We start from the raw sequence: 18,037 nt of genomic DNA on the forward strand, positions 1-18,037 counted from the left end.
TAAGGCATCTTATTTAAGGTAGAAGACATGTTGGAATTCAGACAGCTTCTTTCTACTACTGCAATTGTGAATATCTGAACTGATGTACCAGCCTCCCCGACCAGGCGCCGGAATGTGGCGACTAGGGGCTTTTCACAGTAACTTCATTTGAAGCCTACTTGTGACAAGAAGCGATTTTCATTTCATTCTCATTTCATTTCATTTCATTTTCATTTCATTTTTTAATGTATGTGAAAATGCATCCTCAGAAAGAATCAGTTCCTCCGAGGAATTGTCATCTGGGATCGCCACCAACTATTGCTACCTGCAGGAAACCAATATCAATGGTAATAGATACGAATGAGTACCAGCAAAGAAGGAATGTTGCAAATTATCTTCATGAGGATTATTAGTCACTCTTGACATCAGGTCAACTTTTTAATCAATTTATGGGATGTGGGCGTCGCTGGTTAGGCCAGCATTTATTGCCCATCCCTAGTTGCCCTTCAGAAGATGTTGGTGAGTTGCCGTCTTGAACCGCTCCAGTCCTCGAGGTGTAGGTACATCCACTGTGCTTTAGGGAGGGAGCTCCAAGATGTAGCCCCAGCGAATTGAAGGAACAGCGATATGTCAGAGTTTTAGCGGGAGCGGAGTGCAGAGGCTGCTGGTGGGTGAGTACTGAAGTTTAAAATTAACTTACTTGCAGGGGCAGCTCTTGGAGTTTCAGCAGGAGCGGAGCGCAGAGACAGCTGGTGGGTGAGTATTGCAGTTTAAACTAACTTACCTTACAGGAGCATCTCTTGGAGTTTCAGCGGGAGCGGAGTGCGGGGGCTTCTGGGTGAGTATTTAAGTAAACACTTACCTGGTCCCGTTTCTGTCCCTCTTTGCTGTTGTGTTTTTTTTTATTTTATTTTTTAAGGCGGGAACAGGAAGTTCGACCCGCGGACTTCTGGGAAGTGGAGTGCAGGGGTTGCCGGTAGGTGAGTATTTAGGTTTAAAAGAACTTACCTTGCAGGGGAAATCAGTTGGAGTTTCAGCGGGAGCGGAGTGCAGAGGCTGCTGCTGGGTGAGTATTTAAGTAAACACTTACCTGGTCACGTTTCTGTCCCTCTTTGCTGTTGTGTTTTTTTTTATTTTATTTTTTAAGGCGGGAACAGGAAGTTCGACCCGCAGACTTCTGGGAAGTCCCTCACCAATAAATTCTGGTGGAGAGGAAACCTGAGACACTGCACGTGTAGTGTCTCCCACCCGCCCTCCTCCTCTAACCTAATAATAAAACCCATTGGTGTGAGATAAGTACCATATTGTATTTTTTTTTTTAATTTAGTTGTTAGCCAGATCTTGGTAGAAAGTTAGAGGGATGGCAGGGAAGGGAGTGCAATGTTCCTCCTGCAGGATGTTTGAGGTGAGGGATGCCGTTAGTGTCCCTGCTGATTTTACCTGCAGGAATCTCCAGCTCCTCCAAGACCGAGTTAGGGAACTGGAGTTGGAGTTGGAAGAACTTTGGATCATTCGGGAGGCAGAGGGGATAGATAGAGGGGATATCATAGATAGCAGCTTTAGGGAATTAGTTACACCAAAGATTGGAGATAGATGGGTAACTGTAAGAGGGACTGGGAAGAAGCAGTCAGTGCAGGGATCCCCTGCGGTCGTTCCCCTGAGAAACAAGTACACCGCTTTGGATACTTGTGGGGGGGGGGGACTTACCAGGGGTAAGCCATGGGGTACGGGCCTCTGCACGGAGTCTGTCCCTGTTGCTCAGAAGGGAAGGGGGGAGAGGAGCAGAGCATTAGTAATTGGGGACTCAATAGTCAGGGGCACAGATAGGAGATTTTGTGGGTGCGTGAGAGACTCACGTTTGGTATGTTGCCTCCCAGGTGCAAGGGTACGTGATGTCTCGGATCGTCTTTTCCGGGTCCTTGAGGGGGAGGGGGAGCAGCCCCAAGTCGTGGTCCACATTGGCACTAACGACATAGGTAGGAAAGGGGACAAGGATGTCAGGCAGGCTTTCAGGGAGCTAGGATGGAAGCTCAGAACTAGACCAAACAGAGTTGTTATCTCTGGGTTGTTGCCCGTGCCACGTGATAGTGAGATGAGGAATAGGGAGAGAGAGCAATTAAACATGTGGCTACAGGGATGGTGCAGGAGGGAGGGATTCAGATTTCTGGATAACTGGGGCTCTTTCTGGGGAATGTGGGACCTCTACAGACAGGATGGTCTACATCTGAACCTGAGGGGCACAAATATCCTGGGGGGGAGATTTGTTAGTGCTCTTTGGGGGGGTTTAAACTAATGCAGCGGGGCATGGGAACATGGATTGTAGTTTTAGGGTACGGGAGAATGAGAGTATAGAGGTCAGGAGCACAGATTTGACGTTGCAGGAGGGGGCCAGTGTTCAGGTAGGTGGTTTGAAGTGTGTCTACTTCAATGCCAGGAGTATACTAAATAAGGTAGGGGAACTGGCAGCATGGGTTGGTACCTGGGACTTCGATGTTGTGGCCATTTCGGAGACATGGATAGAGCAGGGCCAGGAATGGATGTTGCAGGTTCCGGGGTTTAAGTGTTTTAGTAAGCTCAGAGAAGGAGGCAAAAGAGGGGGAGGTGTGGCGCTGCTAGTCAAGAGCAGTATTACGGTGGCGGAGAGGATGCTAGATGGGGACTCATCTTCCGAGGTAGTATGGGCTGAGGTTAGAAACAGGAAAGGAGAGGTCACCCTGTTGGGAGTTTTCTATAGGCCTCCAAATAGTTCTAGGGATGTAGAGGAAAGGATGGCGAGGATGATCCTGGATAAGAGCGAAAGTAACAGGGTAGGTTTTATGGGAGACTTTAACTTTGCAAATATTGACTGGAAAAGGTATAGTTCATTAGATGGGTCGTTTTTTGTACAGTGTGTGCAGGAGGGTTTCCTGACACATTATGTTGACAGGACAACAAGAGGCGAGGCCACGTTGGATTTGGTTTTGGGTAATGAACCAGGCCAGGTGTTGGATTTGGAGGTAGGAGAGCACTTTGGGGACAGTGACCACAATTCGGTGACGTTTACGTTAATGATGGAAAGGGATAAGTATACACCGCAGGGCAAGAGTTATAGCTGGGGGCAGGGTAATTATGATGCCATTAGACGTGACTTGGGGGGGATAGGTTGGAGAAGTAGGCTGCAAGTGTTGGGCACACTGGATAAGTGGAGCTTGTTCAAGGATCAGCTACTGCGTGTTCTTGATAAGTATGTACCGGTCAGGCAGGGAGGAAGGCGTAGAGCGAGGGAACCGTGGTTTACCAAAGAAGTGGAATCTCTTGTTAAGAGGAAGAAGGCGGCCTATGTGAAGATGAGGTGTGAAGTTTCAGTTGGGGCGATTGATAGTTACAAGGTAGCGAGGAAGGATCTAAAGAGAGACCTAAGACGAGCAAGGAGGGGACATGAGAAGTATTTGGCAGGTAGGATCAAGCTTTCTATAGGTATGTCAGGAATAAGCGAATGACTAGGGTAAGAGTAGGACCAGTCAAGGACAGGAATGGGAAGTTGTGTGTGGAGTCTGAAGAGATAGGCGGGATTTTCGTCAGTATTCACTCAGGAAAAAGATAATGTTGTGGAGGAGAATGCTGAGACCCAGGCTATTAGAATAGATGGCATTGAGGTACGTAGGGAAGAGGTGTTGGCAATTCTGGACAGGCTGAAAATAGATAAGTCCCCGGGGCCTGATGGGATTTATCCTAGGATTCTCTGGGAGGACAGGGAAGAGATTGCTGGACCTTTGGCTTTGATTTTTATGTCATCATTGGCTACAGGAATAGTGCCAGAGGACTGGAGGATAGCAAATGTGGTCCCTTCGTTCAAAAAGGAGAGCAGAGACAACCCCGGCAACTATAGACCGGTGAGCCTCACGTCTGTAGTGGGGAAAGTCTTGGAGGGGATTATAAGAGACAAGATTTATAATCATCTAGATAGGAATAATATGATCAGGGATAGTCAGCATGGCTTTGTGAAGGGTAGGTCAGGCCTCACAAACCTTATCGAGTTCTTTGAGAAGGTGACTGAACAGGTAAACGAGGGTAGAGCAGTTGATGTGGTGTATATGGATTTCAGTAAAGCGTTTGATAAGGTTCCCCACGGTAGGCTATTGCAGAAAATACGGAGGCTGGGATTGAGGGTGATTTAGAGATGTGGATCAGAAATTGGCTAGCTGAAAGAAGACAGAGGGTGGTGGTTGATGGGAAATGTTCAGAATGGAGTTCAGTTACAAGTGGCGTACCACAAGGATCTGTTCTGGGGCCGTTGCTGTTTGTCATTTTTATCAATGACCTAGAGGAAGGCGCAGAAGGGTGTGTGAGTAAATTTGCAGACGACACTAAAGTCGGTGGTGTTGTCGACAGTGTGGAAGGATGTAGCAGGTTACAGAGGGACATAGATAAGCTGCAGAGCTGGGCTGAGAGGTGGCAAATGGAGTTTAATGTAGAGAAGTGTGAGGTGATTCACTTTGGAAGGAATAACAGGAATGCGGAATATTTGGCTAATGGTAAAGTTCTTGGAAGTGTGGATGAGCAGGGGGATCTAGGTGTCCATGTACATAGATCCCTGAAAGTTGCCACCCAGGTTGATAGAGTTGTGAAGAAGGCCTATGGAGTGTTGGCCTTTATTGGTAGAGGGATTGAGTTCCAGAGTCAGGAGGTCATGTTGCAGCTGTACAAAACTCTGGTACGGCCGCATTTGGAGTATTGCGTACAGTTCTGGTCACCGCATTATAGGAAGGACGTGGAGGCTTTGGAGCGGGTGCAGAGGAGATTTACCAGGATGTTGCCTGGTATGGAGGGAAAATCTTATGAGGAAAGGCTGATGGACTTGAGGTTGTTTTCGTTGGAGAGAAGAAGGTTAAGAGGAGACTTAATAGAGGCATACAAAATGATCAGGGGGTTAGATAGGGTGGACAGTGAGAGCCTTCTCCCGCGGATGGAAGTGGCTGGCACGAGGGGACATAGCTTTAAACTGAGGGGTAATAGATATAGGACAGAGGTCAGAGGTAGGTTCTTTACGCAAAGAGTGGTGAGGCCGTGGAATGCCCTACCTGCAACAGTAGTGAACTCGCCAACATTGAGGGCATTTAAAAGTTTATTGGATAAGCATATGGATGATAATGGCATAGTGTAGGTTAGATGGCTTTTGTTTCGGTGCAACATCGTAGGCCGAAGGGCCTGTACTGCGCTGTATCGTTCTATGTTGTATGTTCTATTTCCAAGTCTGGGTGGCGAGTGACTTGGAGGGGAACCTCCAGGTGGTGGGGTTCCCAGGTATCTGCTGCCCTTGTCCTTCTAGATGGTAGTGTTCGTGGATTTGGAAGGTGCTGTCTGAGGAACCTTGGTGAGTTACTGCAGTGCATCTTGTAGATCGTACACACGTCTGCCACTGTTCAGTGGTGGAGGGTTTGAATATTTGTGGAAGGAGGAGCAATCAAGCGGCTTGCTTTGTTCTGGATGGTGTTAAGCATCTTGAGTGTTGTTGGAGCTGCTTCCAGGCAATGGAGACTATTCCATTAAACTACTGACTTGTGACCTTGAGGTGGACAGGCTTTGGGGGCCCTGGTAGCCACAGAATTATGATGGAAGGGAGTCATGATGTGGAGATGCCGGCATTGGACTGTGGTGAGCACAGTAAGAAATCTTACGATACCAGGTTAAAGTCCACCAGGTTTGTTTCAAATCACTAGCTTTCGGAGCACTGCTCCTTCCTCAGGTGAATGAAGAGGTGGGTTCCAGAAACATATACATAGACAGAGTCAAAGATGCAATACGATACTTTGAATGCAAGTCTTTGCAGGTAATTAGGTCTGCAGGTCCAGACGGAGCAACTGGAGAGAGGGATAATTGCAGGTTAAAGAGGTGTGAATTGTCTCAAGTCAAGACAGTTGGTAGGATTTCACAAGCCCAGGCCAGATTGTGGGGGGTGAATGTAATGCAACATGAATCCAAGGTCTGAGTGCTTCATACGTTTTGGTCTATTTTCAAATCCCTTATCCACCTATCAAAATTACTCTGTTTGATCCTTTCAAACTCCATGTATGTTTGACCAAATTCTTTCCTTAATTTCTAAACCTTTGTCTGTAGGCTTTAGGCACTAGTTCATATGCACCTAAGATAGATTTTTTCACCTCCTCATATGTCCCAGATACCTCCTCTGGTAGTGATGCAAACACTTCACTAGTCCTACCTACCGGCTTTGTTTGAATCAATAACACCCACATGTCCTGTGGCCATTTCATTGGTATGGCCACCTTCTCAAATGAAATGAAAAAGGCCTTCTCGTCTAACCTTGGCAATGCTTGGACATATTTAAATAGATCCCCACCAAGCCTTCGACTTCGACGCTCTCTCTTTCTCACTATCCTCATCACTATCCTCAAACTGTAAACCTTTAAATCCGCCAATTGTAACTGACTGTCATGTTTCATGGCCATTTTCCGAAGTTCAAACTCTCTCTTTCTTTCTTTTTCCTCTCTCGCTCTTTCTTTTTCCTCTCTCTCTCTCTCTTTCTCTCTTTCTTTTTCCTCTCTATCTCTTTCATATTCAAGCTGCTTTAATTCTTTCTCCTGTTCCATTTGTTTAATTTGTAACTGAATTTTTGCCATTTCCAATGAGTCAAACTGTATCTCAGGCAATTTTAAATGCTTAGCCACCGCCATAATTACCTCATCTTTTCACATTTTGTCAGGTAATGTTAACTGCAATGTTTTTGCCAAATCTAACAATCTGCTTTTAGTCTCTGTCCATAAGGTACTGCGTGTGACCGTCTGTGCAGTTATCCATTTGAAATCACCCAAATGAACACTCTGTAGCTTGTAGAGAGATCCATGCACATCTTCTGGCTTTCACTGCAGATCTTGTCTCTGAAAACTAAACTAAAAACTCACTCTGTAACAGCCTGCTCAAAAACGAAAGTAAAGCAGACAGACAGCCCAGCTCCACCCAAACTCTGACATCACTGCAGTTCTCTAATAAACACCCATTTGTTAAAGGTACACCCACTACAGCTATTCAATAAACCCCCATTTCTTAAAAGGTACTCTCACATGACAGACTTTAACCCGGTGTTGTGAGACTTATTACTGTGCCCACTTCTGTGAGGAAGAGAATTTCACAGACTAACAACCCTCAGGGGAAAAAAAATTATCTTCATCAAATAATGGAAGACCTCTCATTTTTAAACTGTGTCCCCTAGTTTTTGACACTCCCACCCTTGTCAAGTTACCTTGATTCAATATATGTTTCAATGAGATCACCTCATTTTCCTTAACTCCAATGGATAGAGGCCCAACCTGCTCAACCTTTTCTCAAAACAATCAATCCCTTCATCCCAGGAATCAGCTGAGTGAACCCTCTCTGAACTGCATCTAATGCAATTATATCCTTTGCTAAGTACGGTGACCAAAGTTGTGCATAGTGCTCCAGATGCAGTCTACCTGCCCAAGGGCAGCACGGTAGCACAGTGGATAGCACTGTTGCTTCACAGCGCCAGGGACCCGGGTTCGCTTCCGGACTTGGGTCACTGTCCGGAGTCTGGACGTTCCCCGTGTCTGCATAGCTTTGCTCCGGGTCCTCGGCTTCCCTCCCACAAGTCACCAAAGACATGCTTGTTAGATGAATTAGACATTCTGAATTTTCCCTCAGTGTACCCGAACGGGCACCGGAGTGTGGCGACTAGGGGCTTTTCGCACTAACTTCATTGCAGTGTTAATGTAAGCCTACGTGTGACACTAATAAGGACTATTATTATTATTATCTAAGGCCATGTACAACTTGAGCAATGCTTCCCTACTTTTATACTCAATTTCCCTTGAAATAATTGCCAATTATTTCACTTGCATTCCTAATCATGTGCTGTACCTATATACTATTTTTTTCTGAGTCATGTACCAGGACACCAAGATCCCTTTGTATTGTCGAGTTCTGCAGTCTTTCTCCATTCTAATGATATACTGCTTTTCGATTCTTCCTGCCAAACTGGACAAATTCATATTTTCCCTCATTATACTCCATCTGTTAAAGTTTTGCCCACTTACCTATCTGAATCCCTTTGTAGGCTCTGTATATTCTCTTGAAAACTTACTTTCTTTACTACCTTGGTGTCTCAACGAATCTAGCAACCATACATTTGGTCCCTTCATCCAAGTCACTATTATAGGGTGTGATCAAACGGCCACGGAGGGCCGAAAAGCAGCGTGCCGAGGCGCAATGTGGCCGATACAAGCTGGGAGACCACGCACACGTGATCTATCCAGCTTGGGATGCCTTGCAAGGTTTAATCGTTTTGGCATATCTGCATATTAGAGCGAGACAGCTAGTCTCACTGTAACATGCACCTTGTCGAGGACCTGAGGCACTGGGATCTATCCCCTTTTCCTCGGACGAGCATCGTTCAGTACAGGCCTCCACAAATGGGGACCAGATGATAAGCATTCGTGGGGGTCTCCCAGGGGATTGGAGGTGCCCAGGCGCATGCCCTTTGGGCAGGATGGTACCCTGGCACTTCTGGTGCCACCTGCACACTCTGGCAGTGCCACTTGGGTGCCAGCCTGGCACTGCCAAGGTGCCCAGGTGGCACTGCCAGGGTACCAGGTTGCCACTTCCAAGGTGGCATTTTTCCCACGGCAGTGATCAGGCCAGGGGTGCCCTGAGCGAGTGTTGGGGGGTGGTGCAGGGGAGCCCCCGAGACCCCCCTCATAGTGAGTTGGGGCTGGGAGGATGGTGGGGAGTCGGGCATTCAAGAGATCAGGATGCCATTTTTAAATGGGGTCCTGATTTCTCACTACACTGAGGAGTTATGACGAGCGGAGCTCCTCAGTGCAGAAAATGGGACTTTGTGCGGCCTCGACTGCACATTCTAATTAGAATCGATCCAGGGACACATTTGATAGCGTTGTGTTTCTCAGCGCTTCATTTTTAAGGAAGGATGTATTTGCATTGGAGGCAGTGCAGGAAATGTTCATTAGATTGGTTTCTGGGATGAGAGTTGTCTCTGATAACAGTCCGAGTAAATTTGGTCGATTTTCTCTGGAGATTACAAGAATGAGAGGTTATATCATTGAAACCTGGGTGTCCTTGTACACCAGTAAACTGAAAGCAAGCATGCAGGTACAGAAAGTGTACCTGAGCAAGACATCCTAGGTGTTCAAGTGAAGGCAAGCATTCAGCAGAGGTCATGAAGAGCGGAGCTGCTAATTGGCTGTTGCGGGGAAAATTTACATCAGTGCATTGCAGTAACTGCATCCAGAAAGTGTACCTGGGCAAGACACCCTAGGTGTTCAAGTATAGGCAAGCATCCAGCTGAGGGCAGTACAGCGGAGCTCCTGATTGGCTGTTGCGGGGAAAATTTGCATTAGTGCATTGCGGTCACCGTATCTTGAAGGTGGTTTGTGGAGGAGCTGTTGTCAAGTGACAGTTAAACCCGAAACACTTCATCGGTGTTTCCCTCTCTACCTTTTCAAATTGTGGGGGGGGGGGGGGGGGGAACTGAAGTGACATCACAGAAAAGCTGTGACCTGAGTCACGATTTTTAACTTTTAATTTTAATTTACGAATTAATTGACGCAATGTCAGTTAGAGGGGTGCAGTGCTCTGACTGTGAGACGTGGCAGGTCCGGGAGGCTTCCAGCGTCCCGGGTGGCTTCATCTGCAGAAAGTGCACCCAACTGGAGCTTCTCACAGACCGCATGGTTTGGATGGAGCAGCAATTGGATGCACTTAGGAACATGCAGATGGCGGAAAGCGTCATAGATTGCAGTTATATAAATGTGGTCACACCCAAGGTGCAGGCAGAGAAATGGGTGACCACCAGAAAGGGCAGGCAGTCAGTGCAGGAATCCCCTGTGGTTGTCCCCCTCTCGAACAGGTATACCCCTTTGGATACTGTCGGGGGGGATAGCCCATCAGGGGAAAACAGCAGCAGCCAGAGCAGTGGCACCACGGCTGGCTCTGATGTTCAGAAGGGAGGGTCAAAGCGCAGAAGAGCAATAGTAATAGGGGACTCTATAGTCAGGGGCACAGATAGGCGCTTCTGTAGACGTGAAAGAGACTCCAGGGTGGTATGTTGCCTCCCTGGTGCCAGGGTCCAGGATGTCTCCGAATGGGTAGAGGGCATCCTGAAGGGGAGGGCAAACCGGCAGAGGTCGTTGTACATATTGGTACTAACGACATAGGCAGGAAGGGGCATGAGGTCCTGCAGCAGGAGTTCAGGGAGCTAGGCAGAAAGTTAAAAGACAGGACCTCTAGGATTGTAATCTCGGGATTACTCCCTGTGCCGCGTGCCAGTGAGGCTAGAAATAGGAAGATAGAGCAGCTAAACACGTGGCTAAACAGCTGGTGTAGGAGGGAGGGCTTCCATTATCTGGACTACTGGGAGCTCTTCCGGGGCAGGTGTGACCTATATAAGGACAGGTTGCATCTAAACTGGAGAGGCATAAATATCCTGGTCGCGAGGTTTGCTAGTATCACACGGGAGGGTTTAAACTAGTATGGCAGGGGGGTGGGCACGGGAGCAATAGGTCAGAAGGTGAGAGAACTGAGGGAGAACTAGGGAATAGGGACAGTGTGGCTCTGAGGCAGAGCAGTCAGGAGGAAGTTGCTGAACACAGCGGACCTGGTGGCCTGAAGTGCATATGTTTTAATGCAAGAAGTATTGCGGGTAAGGCAGATGAATTTAGAGCTTGGATTAGTACTTGGGACTATGATGTTGTTGCCATTACAGAGACCTGGTTGAGGGAAGGGCAGGATTGGCAGCTAAACGTTCCAGGATTTAGATGTTTCAGGCGGGATGGAGGGGGATGTAAAAAGGGTGGCGGAGTTGCGCTACTGGTTAGGTAGGATATCACAGCTGTACTACAGGAGGACACCTCAGAGGGCAGTGAGGCTATATGGGTAGAGATCAGGAATAAGAAGGGTCACAATGTTGGGGGTTTACTACAGGCCTCCCAACAGCCAGCGGGAGATAGAGGATCAGATAGGTAGACAGATTTTGGAAAAGAGTAAAAACAACAGGGTTGTGGGGATGGGAGACTTCAACTTCCCCAATATTGACTGGGACTCACTTAGTGCCAGGGGCTTAGACGGGGCAGAGTTTGTAAGGAGCATCCAGGAGGGCTTCTTAAAACAATATGTAGACAGTCCAACTAGGGAAAGGGCGGTACTGGACCTGGTATTGGGGAATGAGCCCGGTCAGGTGGCAGAAGTTTCAGTAGGGAAGCATTTCGGGAACAGTGACCACAATTCAGTAAGTTTTAAAGTGCTGGTGGACAAGGATAAGAGTGGTCCTAGGATGAATGTGCTAAATTGGGGGAAGGCTAATTATAACAATATTAGGCGGGAACTGAAGAACATAGATTGGGGGCGGATGTTTGATGGCAAATCAACATCTGACATGTGGGAGGCTTTCAAGTGTCAGTTGAAAGGAATTCAGGACCGGCATGTTCCTGTGAGGAAGAAGGATAAATACGGCAATTTTCGGGAACCTTGGATAACGAGAGATACTGTAGGCCTCGTCAAAAAGAAAAAGGAGGCATTTGTCAGGGCTAAAAGGGTGGGAACAGACGAAGCCTGTGTGGAATATAAGGAAAGTAGGAAGGAACTTAAGCAAGAAGTCAGGAGGGCTAGAAGGGGTCACGAAACGTCATTGGCAAATAGGGTTAAGGAAAATCCCAAGGCTTTTTACACGTACATAAAAAGCAAGAGGGTAGCCAGGGAAAGGGTTGGCCCACTGAAGGATAGGCAAGGGAATCTATGTGTGGAGCCAGAGGAAATGGGCGAGGTAATAAATAAATACTTTGCATCAGTATTCACTAAAGAGAAGGAATTGGTCGATGTTGAGTCTGGAGAAGGGTGTGTAGATAGCCTGGGTCACATTGAGATCCAAAAAGACGAGGAGTTGGGCGTCTTAAGAAATATTAAGGTACATAAGTCGCCAGGGCCTGATGGGATCTACACCAGAATACTGTAGGAGGCTGGAGAGGAAATTGCTGAGGCCTTGACAGAAATCTTTGGATCCTCACTGTCTTCAGGGACTGGAGAATAGCCAATGTTGTTCCTCTGTTTAAGAAGGGTAGCAAGGATAATCCAGGGACCTACAGGCCGGTGAGCCTTAGTTTAGTGGTAGGGAAATTACTGGAGAGAATTCTTCAAGACAGGATCTACTCCCATTTGGAAGCAAATGGACGTATTAGTGAGAGGCAGCATGGTTTTGTGAAGGGGAGGTCGTGTCTCACTAACTTAATAGAGTTTTTCGAGGAGGTCATTAAGATAATTGATGCAGGTGGGGCAGTGGATGTTGTCTATATACGGTGTATAATAAATGTGCTTTTATTTGAATCTTACTAATTGGTGTATTGAGTTATTGATCATTACTTGAACTTGAACCTTGTGGCGGTATCATAAAGATACCTGGCGACTTGAGAGCAAAGGTTATAAAACAGAGCCAATTGAACCAACCAAAAGTTAGCAACAATGTTGTCTGTTTGGACTTCAGTAAGGTCTTTGACAAGGTCCCTCATGGTAGACTAGTACAAAAGGTGAAGTCACACGGGATCAGGGGTGAGCTGGCAAGGTGGATACAGAACTGGCTAGGTCATAGAAGGCAGAGAGTAGCAATGGAAGGATGCTTTTCTAATTGGAGGGCTGTGACCAGTGGTGTTCCACAGGGATCAGTGCTGGGACCTTTGCTGTTTGTAGTATATATATATAAATGATTTGGAGGAAAATGTAACTGCTCTGATTAGTAAGTTTGCAGACGACACAAAGGTTGGTGGAATTGCGGATAGCGATGAGGACTGTCAGAGGATACAGCAGGATTTAGATTGTTTGGAGTCTTGGGCGGAGAGATGGCAGATGGTGTTTAATCCGGACAAATGTGAGGTAATGCATTTTGGAAGGTCTAATGCAGGTAGGGAATATACAGTGAATGGTAGAACCCTCAAGAGTATTGAAAGTCAAAGAGATCTAGGAGTACAGGTCCACAGGTCACTGAAAGGGGCAACACAGGTGGAGAAGGTAGTCAAGAAGGCATACGGCACGCTTGCCTTCATTGGCCGGGGCATTGAGTATAAGAATTGGCAAGTCATGTTGCAGCTGTACAGAACATTAGTTAGGCCACACTTGGAGTATAGTGTTCAATTCTGGTCGCCACGCTACCAGAAGGGTGTGGAGGCTTTAGAGAGGGTGCAGAAGAGATTTACCAAAATGTTGCCTGGTATGGAGGGCATTAGCTATGAGGAACGGTTGAATAAACTCGGTTTGTTCTCACTGGAACGAAGGAGGTTGAGGGGCGACCTGATAGAGGTCTACAAAATTATAAGGGGCATAGACAGAGTGGATAGTCAGAGGCTTTTCCCCGGGGTAGAGGGGTCAATTACTAGGGGGCATAGGTTTAAGGTGAGAGGGGCAAGGTTTAGAGTAGATGTACGAGGCAAGTTTTTTTACACAGAGGGTAGTGGGTGCCTGGAACTCGCTATCGGAGGAGGTGGTGGAAGCAGGGACGATAGTGATATTTAAGGGGCATCTTGACAAATACATGAATAGGATGGGAATAGAGGGATATGGACCCAGGAAGTGTAGAAGATTGTAGTTTAGTTGGGAAGCATGGTCGGCACGGGCTTGGAGTGCCTGTTCCTGTGCTGTACATTTCTTTGTTCTTGGGCTTCTTTTTCGACTGAGGAGTGTCGAATTTCGGAGGTGGTGAGGGTGCGTGAAAAAAACGCTACCGGTCTGCCTGCTTGGTTGAGGGTGGCGGCGAGAGCGACCTCTGAGGCGTCGCTTTCCACCTGGAAGGGGACGGACTCGTCCACCGCGCGCATCGTAGCTTTGGCGATGTCCGCCTTGATGCAGTTGAAGGACTGGCGGGCCTCGGTTTTCAGTGGAAAGAGGGTGGCCTTAAATAGTGGGCGGGCTTTGTCCGCATACTGGGGACCCACTGGGCGTAATAGGAGAAAAATCCAAGGCACCTCTTCAGGGCCTTGGGACAGTGAGGGAGAGGGAGTTGTAGAAGGGGGCGCATACGGTCATGGTTGGGCCCTAGGACCCCGTTTTCCATGACGTAGGGGCCCCCCGAACTTAAGAGTTAGGCTCCTGAGGTTGCACTGGAAGTCGAGTCCCAAAAGGAGAGCGCAGAGGTCTGGGAGCACATATAGTTGAAAATTAGCGTACTCAGCGCCCTGTATCACTAGGGTTGCAGTAGTGCACCCTTGGATTTGCACCGAGTGCGACCCAGAGGCGAGGGATACGTTTTTTTGCGTCGAGAATATTGGGAGCGAGCAGCGTCTTACCATGTCTGGGTGAATGAAGCTCTCTGTGCTCCCGGAGTCGAAAAGGCAAGGTGTCTCGTACCCGTTAACCCGGACGGCCATCATGGAGCTCCGGAGGTGCTTAGGTCGCGACTGGTCCAGGGTGACCGCGCTGAGGTGTGGGTAGCCGGCGGCGTGATCGGAGGTGCTGGGGTGGCCCGCGATGACTGTCCGTGTAGGTCGTACGCGTCGAGCGGCGTAGCAGATGGCTGCCCCGTTGGTCGAGCGTGACGGGCAGTGAGGAAGATGGCATCCAAGATGGCAGCTCCCATGGATCGCACGTGGCCGGCCACGAGGGGGAGGGTGGCCAAGATGGCGGCCTCCATGAGTCGCACATGTTATGCGGAGGCGGAGGCGGCAGACACGTTCCCACCTTGCAGGGTCTGCGGGCCTGTGAGTCTGTGGATCGGGTCTGTGAGTTCGAGTTCTTAGACCTGGCCAGGCAGACCTTAGCGAAGTGTCCTTTTCGCCCGCAGTTGCTGCAGTTCACGTTGCGGGCCGGGCAGTGCAGTCGGGGATGTTGGGACTGGCCGCAAAAGTAACAGGATAGCCCCCCATGATGGGCGGGCGGCCGCGCGGCACAGGCCTGGGGTAGTCTCGGGTCGGGGGACCACGAGGGGGTCGCGTGATCGGCCGGGAACGCAGTAAGGCTCTGAAAAGCGGCCACCAGAGAGGTAGCCAGTTTTACCGTGTCATCCAGGTCCTGGGCCCCTTTTTCGAGCAGGCGCTGTTTCACATAGTTCGATTGGACCCCCGCCACGTAAACGTCTCGGATGGCGAGCTCCATGTGCTAAGTGGCCGTAACAGCCTGGTAGTTACAGTTGCGCGCGAGGGCTTTGAGGTCGCGTAGGTAATCACCTAGCGACTCCCCGGGGCGCTGGCTGCGAGTGGTGAAGACGTGTCGCACGTATACCTCGTTCACAGGCCGCACATAGAGGCGTTCGAGTAGTGCGAGGGCCTCTGGATAGGAAGCGGCTTTGTCGAGCTGGACAGAAATGCGATGGCTCACTCATGCGTGGAGGAGGCTCAGCTTCTGTTCGTCAGTGATGGATGGCGTAGACGAGATAGGCCTTGAAGCATCGAAGCCAATGTGAAAAAATTGCGAAGTGATTCATTTTGGTAGAAGAAATGTGAATGCGGATTGGGTTCGGAGGAATGTGGAGAAACAGAGAGATCTTGGGGTTCGCACTTGTCAGGGTTAAACTCCATCTGCCATTTTTCAGCCTAGCTCTGCATCCTATCAATGTCTCTTTGCAGCCCACAACAGCCCTCCACCTCATCCACTACTCTACCAATCTTGGTGTCATCAGCAAATTTACTGACCCACCCTTCAGCCCCCTCCTCCAAGTCATTGATAAAAATCACAAATAGCAGAGGACCCAGCACTGATCCCTGTGGTACATCGCTGGTAACTGGTCTCCAGTCTGAAAATTTTCCATCCACCACCACCCTCTGTCTTCTATGTGATAGCCAGTTACTTATCCAATTGATCAAATTTCCATCTATCCCACACCTCCTTACTTACTTGGGGTTCATGTCCACAGATCGCTGAAGGTTGCCACTCAAGTGGATAGAGCCGTGAAGAAGGCTTATAGTGTGTTAGCGTTTATTAACAGGGGGCTTGAGTTTAAGAGTTTAAGGGTTATGCTGCAACTATACATGACCCTGGTGAGACCACATTTGGAGTATTGTGTGCAGTTCTGGTCACCTCATTATAGGAAGGATGTGGAAGCATTGGAAAGGGTGCAAAGGAGATTTACCAGGATGCTGCCTGGTTTGCAGGCTAGGTCTTATGAGGAAAGGTTGAGGGAGCTAGGGCTTTTCTCTTTGGAGCGGAGGAGGATGAGAGGCGACTTAATAGAGGTTTCATACATACAATTTACAGTGCAGAAGGAGGCCATTCGGCCCATCGAGTCTGCACCGGCTCTTGGAAAGAGCACCCTACCCAAGCTCACACCTCCACCCTATCCCCATAACCCAGTAACCCCACCCAACACTAAGGGCAATTTTGGACACTAAGGGCAATTTAGCATGGCCAATCTACCTAACCTGCACATCTTTGGACTGTGGGAGGAAACCGGAGCACCCGGAGGAAACCCACGCACACACAGGGAGGACTTGCAGACTCCACACAGACAGTGACCCAAGCCGGAATCGAACCTGGGACCCTGGAGCTGTGAAGCAATTGTGCTATCCACTATGCTACCGTGCTGCCCTTTATATGGTTTATACGATAATGAGGGGGATAGATTGAGTGGACGTTCAGAGACTATTTCCTCAGGTGGATGTAGCTGTTACAAGATGGCATAACTATAAGATTCAAGGTGGGAGATATAGGAGGGATGTCCGAGGTAGGTTCTTTACTCAAAGAGTGGTTAGGGTGTTGAATGGACTGCCTGCTGTGATAGTGGAGTCGGACACTTTAGAAACTTTCAAGCGGTAATTGGATAGGCACATGGAGCACACCAGAATGACAGGGAGTGGGATAGGTTGATCTTGGTTTCAGACAATGGTCGACACAATATCGAGGGCCGAAGGGCCTGTTCTGTGCTGTACTGTTCTATGTTCTATTGTTACTTCAGGCTAGTGAACCCGAGAACAGTTTGAGGATAAGGGGCCAATTATTTAGGACTATGATGAGGAGACATTTCTTCACTCGAAGGGTTGAGAATATTTGGAATTCTCTACCCCAGAGAACTGTAGATGTGCCATAATTTAAAGTTGAGGGAGACAGATTTTTGGTCTCCCAAAAAACCAAAGAATATGGTAGTGGGTGGGAAAGTTGATTTGAAGCCCAGGTTCAAACATGATTGTATTGAATGTCAGAGCTTTACGGGATGTATGATGTTCAAAAATTGTAGAATCATAGAATTCCTACAGTGCAGGAGGCCATTTGGCCCATTAGGTCTGCACCAACCCTCTGAAAGAGCACTCCATTCAAATCCACTTCCCAATAACCCCTTAACCTAATCTTCGCATCCCTGGACCCTATGTGGCATTTTTATCATGGCCAATCCACCAAACCTGCACATCTTTGGACTGTGGGAGGAAACTGGAGCACCCGGAGAACCCCAGGCAGTCACAGGAAGAATGTGCAAACTCCACAGACAGTTACCCAAGCCCGAATTGAACCCAGGTCCCTGGGTGCTGTGAGACAGCAATGCTAACCACAATGCCACCGTGCCGCCCACATGCTCCTTTTCTTTTGCTATGTTCATTTATATAATGAGCTTGAATAGTTTCATAGAATGGTAATTAATCTAGATGGAGGTGTCTATGTTTTTGCAACTTCAGACGGTGACAAATTACTGTCAAATTATTATCCTTATTTATAATGAGGATGGTACCAATGCATTCACATACAACCACTGGACTAAGGTAAGATGTTAGATGCAAACCGGAATTGTGCATTCTCATTTTTTAAATGGAGTTTTACCTTCATTTTCCTCATTAAGCTCCTTTATAGGTTCCAGTTTACATTTTGCCACTGGTTGCTCTAATATCCAGCCAAACACAGGATAGACAGAGGAAGGTGGTGAGCACAGACAAGAAAGAAAGCAAAGGCAATAAAAAAACAATTATTTTATGTGCTGCATCAACAGACTCAATGTTCGAGTAATATGAAAGGTGAGCAGCAAAATCTACTGTAGTTGAAATTAACTTCCACACATAATAATGTCAGGTCCTGTCACTCAGTTGCAGAAATTACATCTTCTTGAGAGCTCATTTGCAGTTTGCCTGAAGTG

The 18,037-nt window shown here is 48.0% G+C and overlaps 1 protein-coding gene across 9 annotated transcripts in view; it reads right to left on the reverse strand.

Moving 5' to 3' along the window:
- The window catches only part of dzip1 (DAZ interacting zinc finger protein 1), a 646,334-nt gene that overhangs the window by 220,260 nt on the left and 408,037 nt on the right, over positions 1–18,037 (reverse strand). For 5 of the 9 annotated variants that reach the window (XR_011935128.1, XR_011935127.1, XM_072476248.1 and 2 more), the window contains one exon: positions 17,728–17,787. The exons of the other annotated variants lie outside the window; for them this stretch is intronic. Coding sequence is in view for 3 of the 5 variants with exons in the window: in XM_072476248.1 (XP_072332349.1) it covers positions 17,728–17,787 (60 nt within the window). In the remaining 2 variants the exon portion in view is untranslated. The remainder of the gene's footprint in view (positions 1–17,727; positions 17,788–18,037) is intronic. 9 annotated transcript variants of the gene reach the window in all.

This window comes from Scyliorhinus torazame, chromosome 15 (genome assembly GCF_047496885.1).
Source record: "Scyliorhinus torazame isolate Kashiwa2021f chromosome 15, sScyTor2.1, whole genome shotgun sequence".
NCBI classification, from domain to species: Eukaryota; Metazoa; Chordata; class Chondrichthyes; order Carcharhiniformes; family Scyliorhinidae; genus Scyliorhinus; species Scyliorhinus torazame.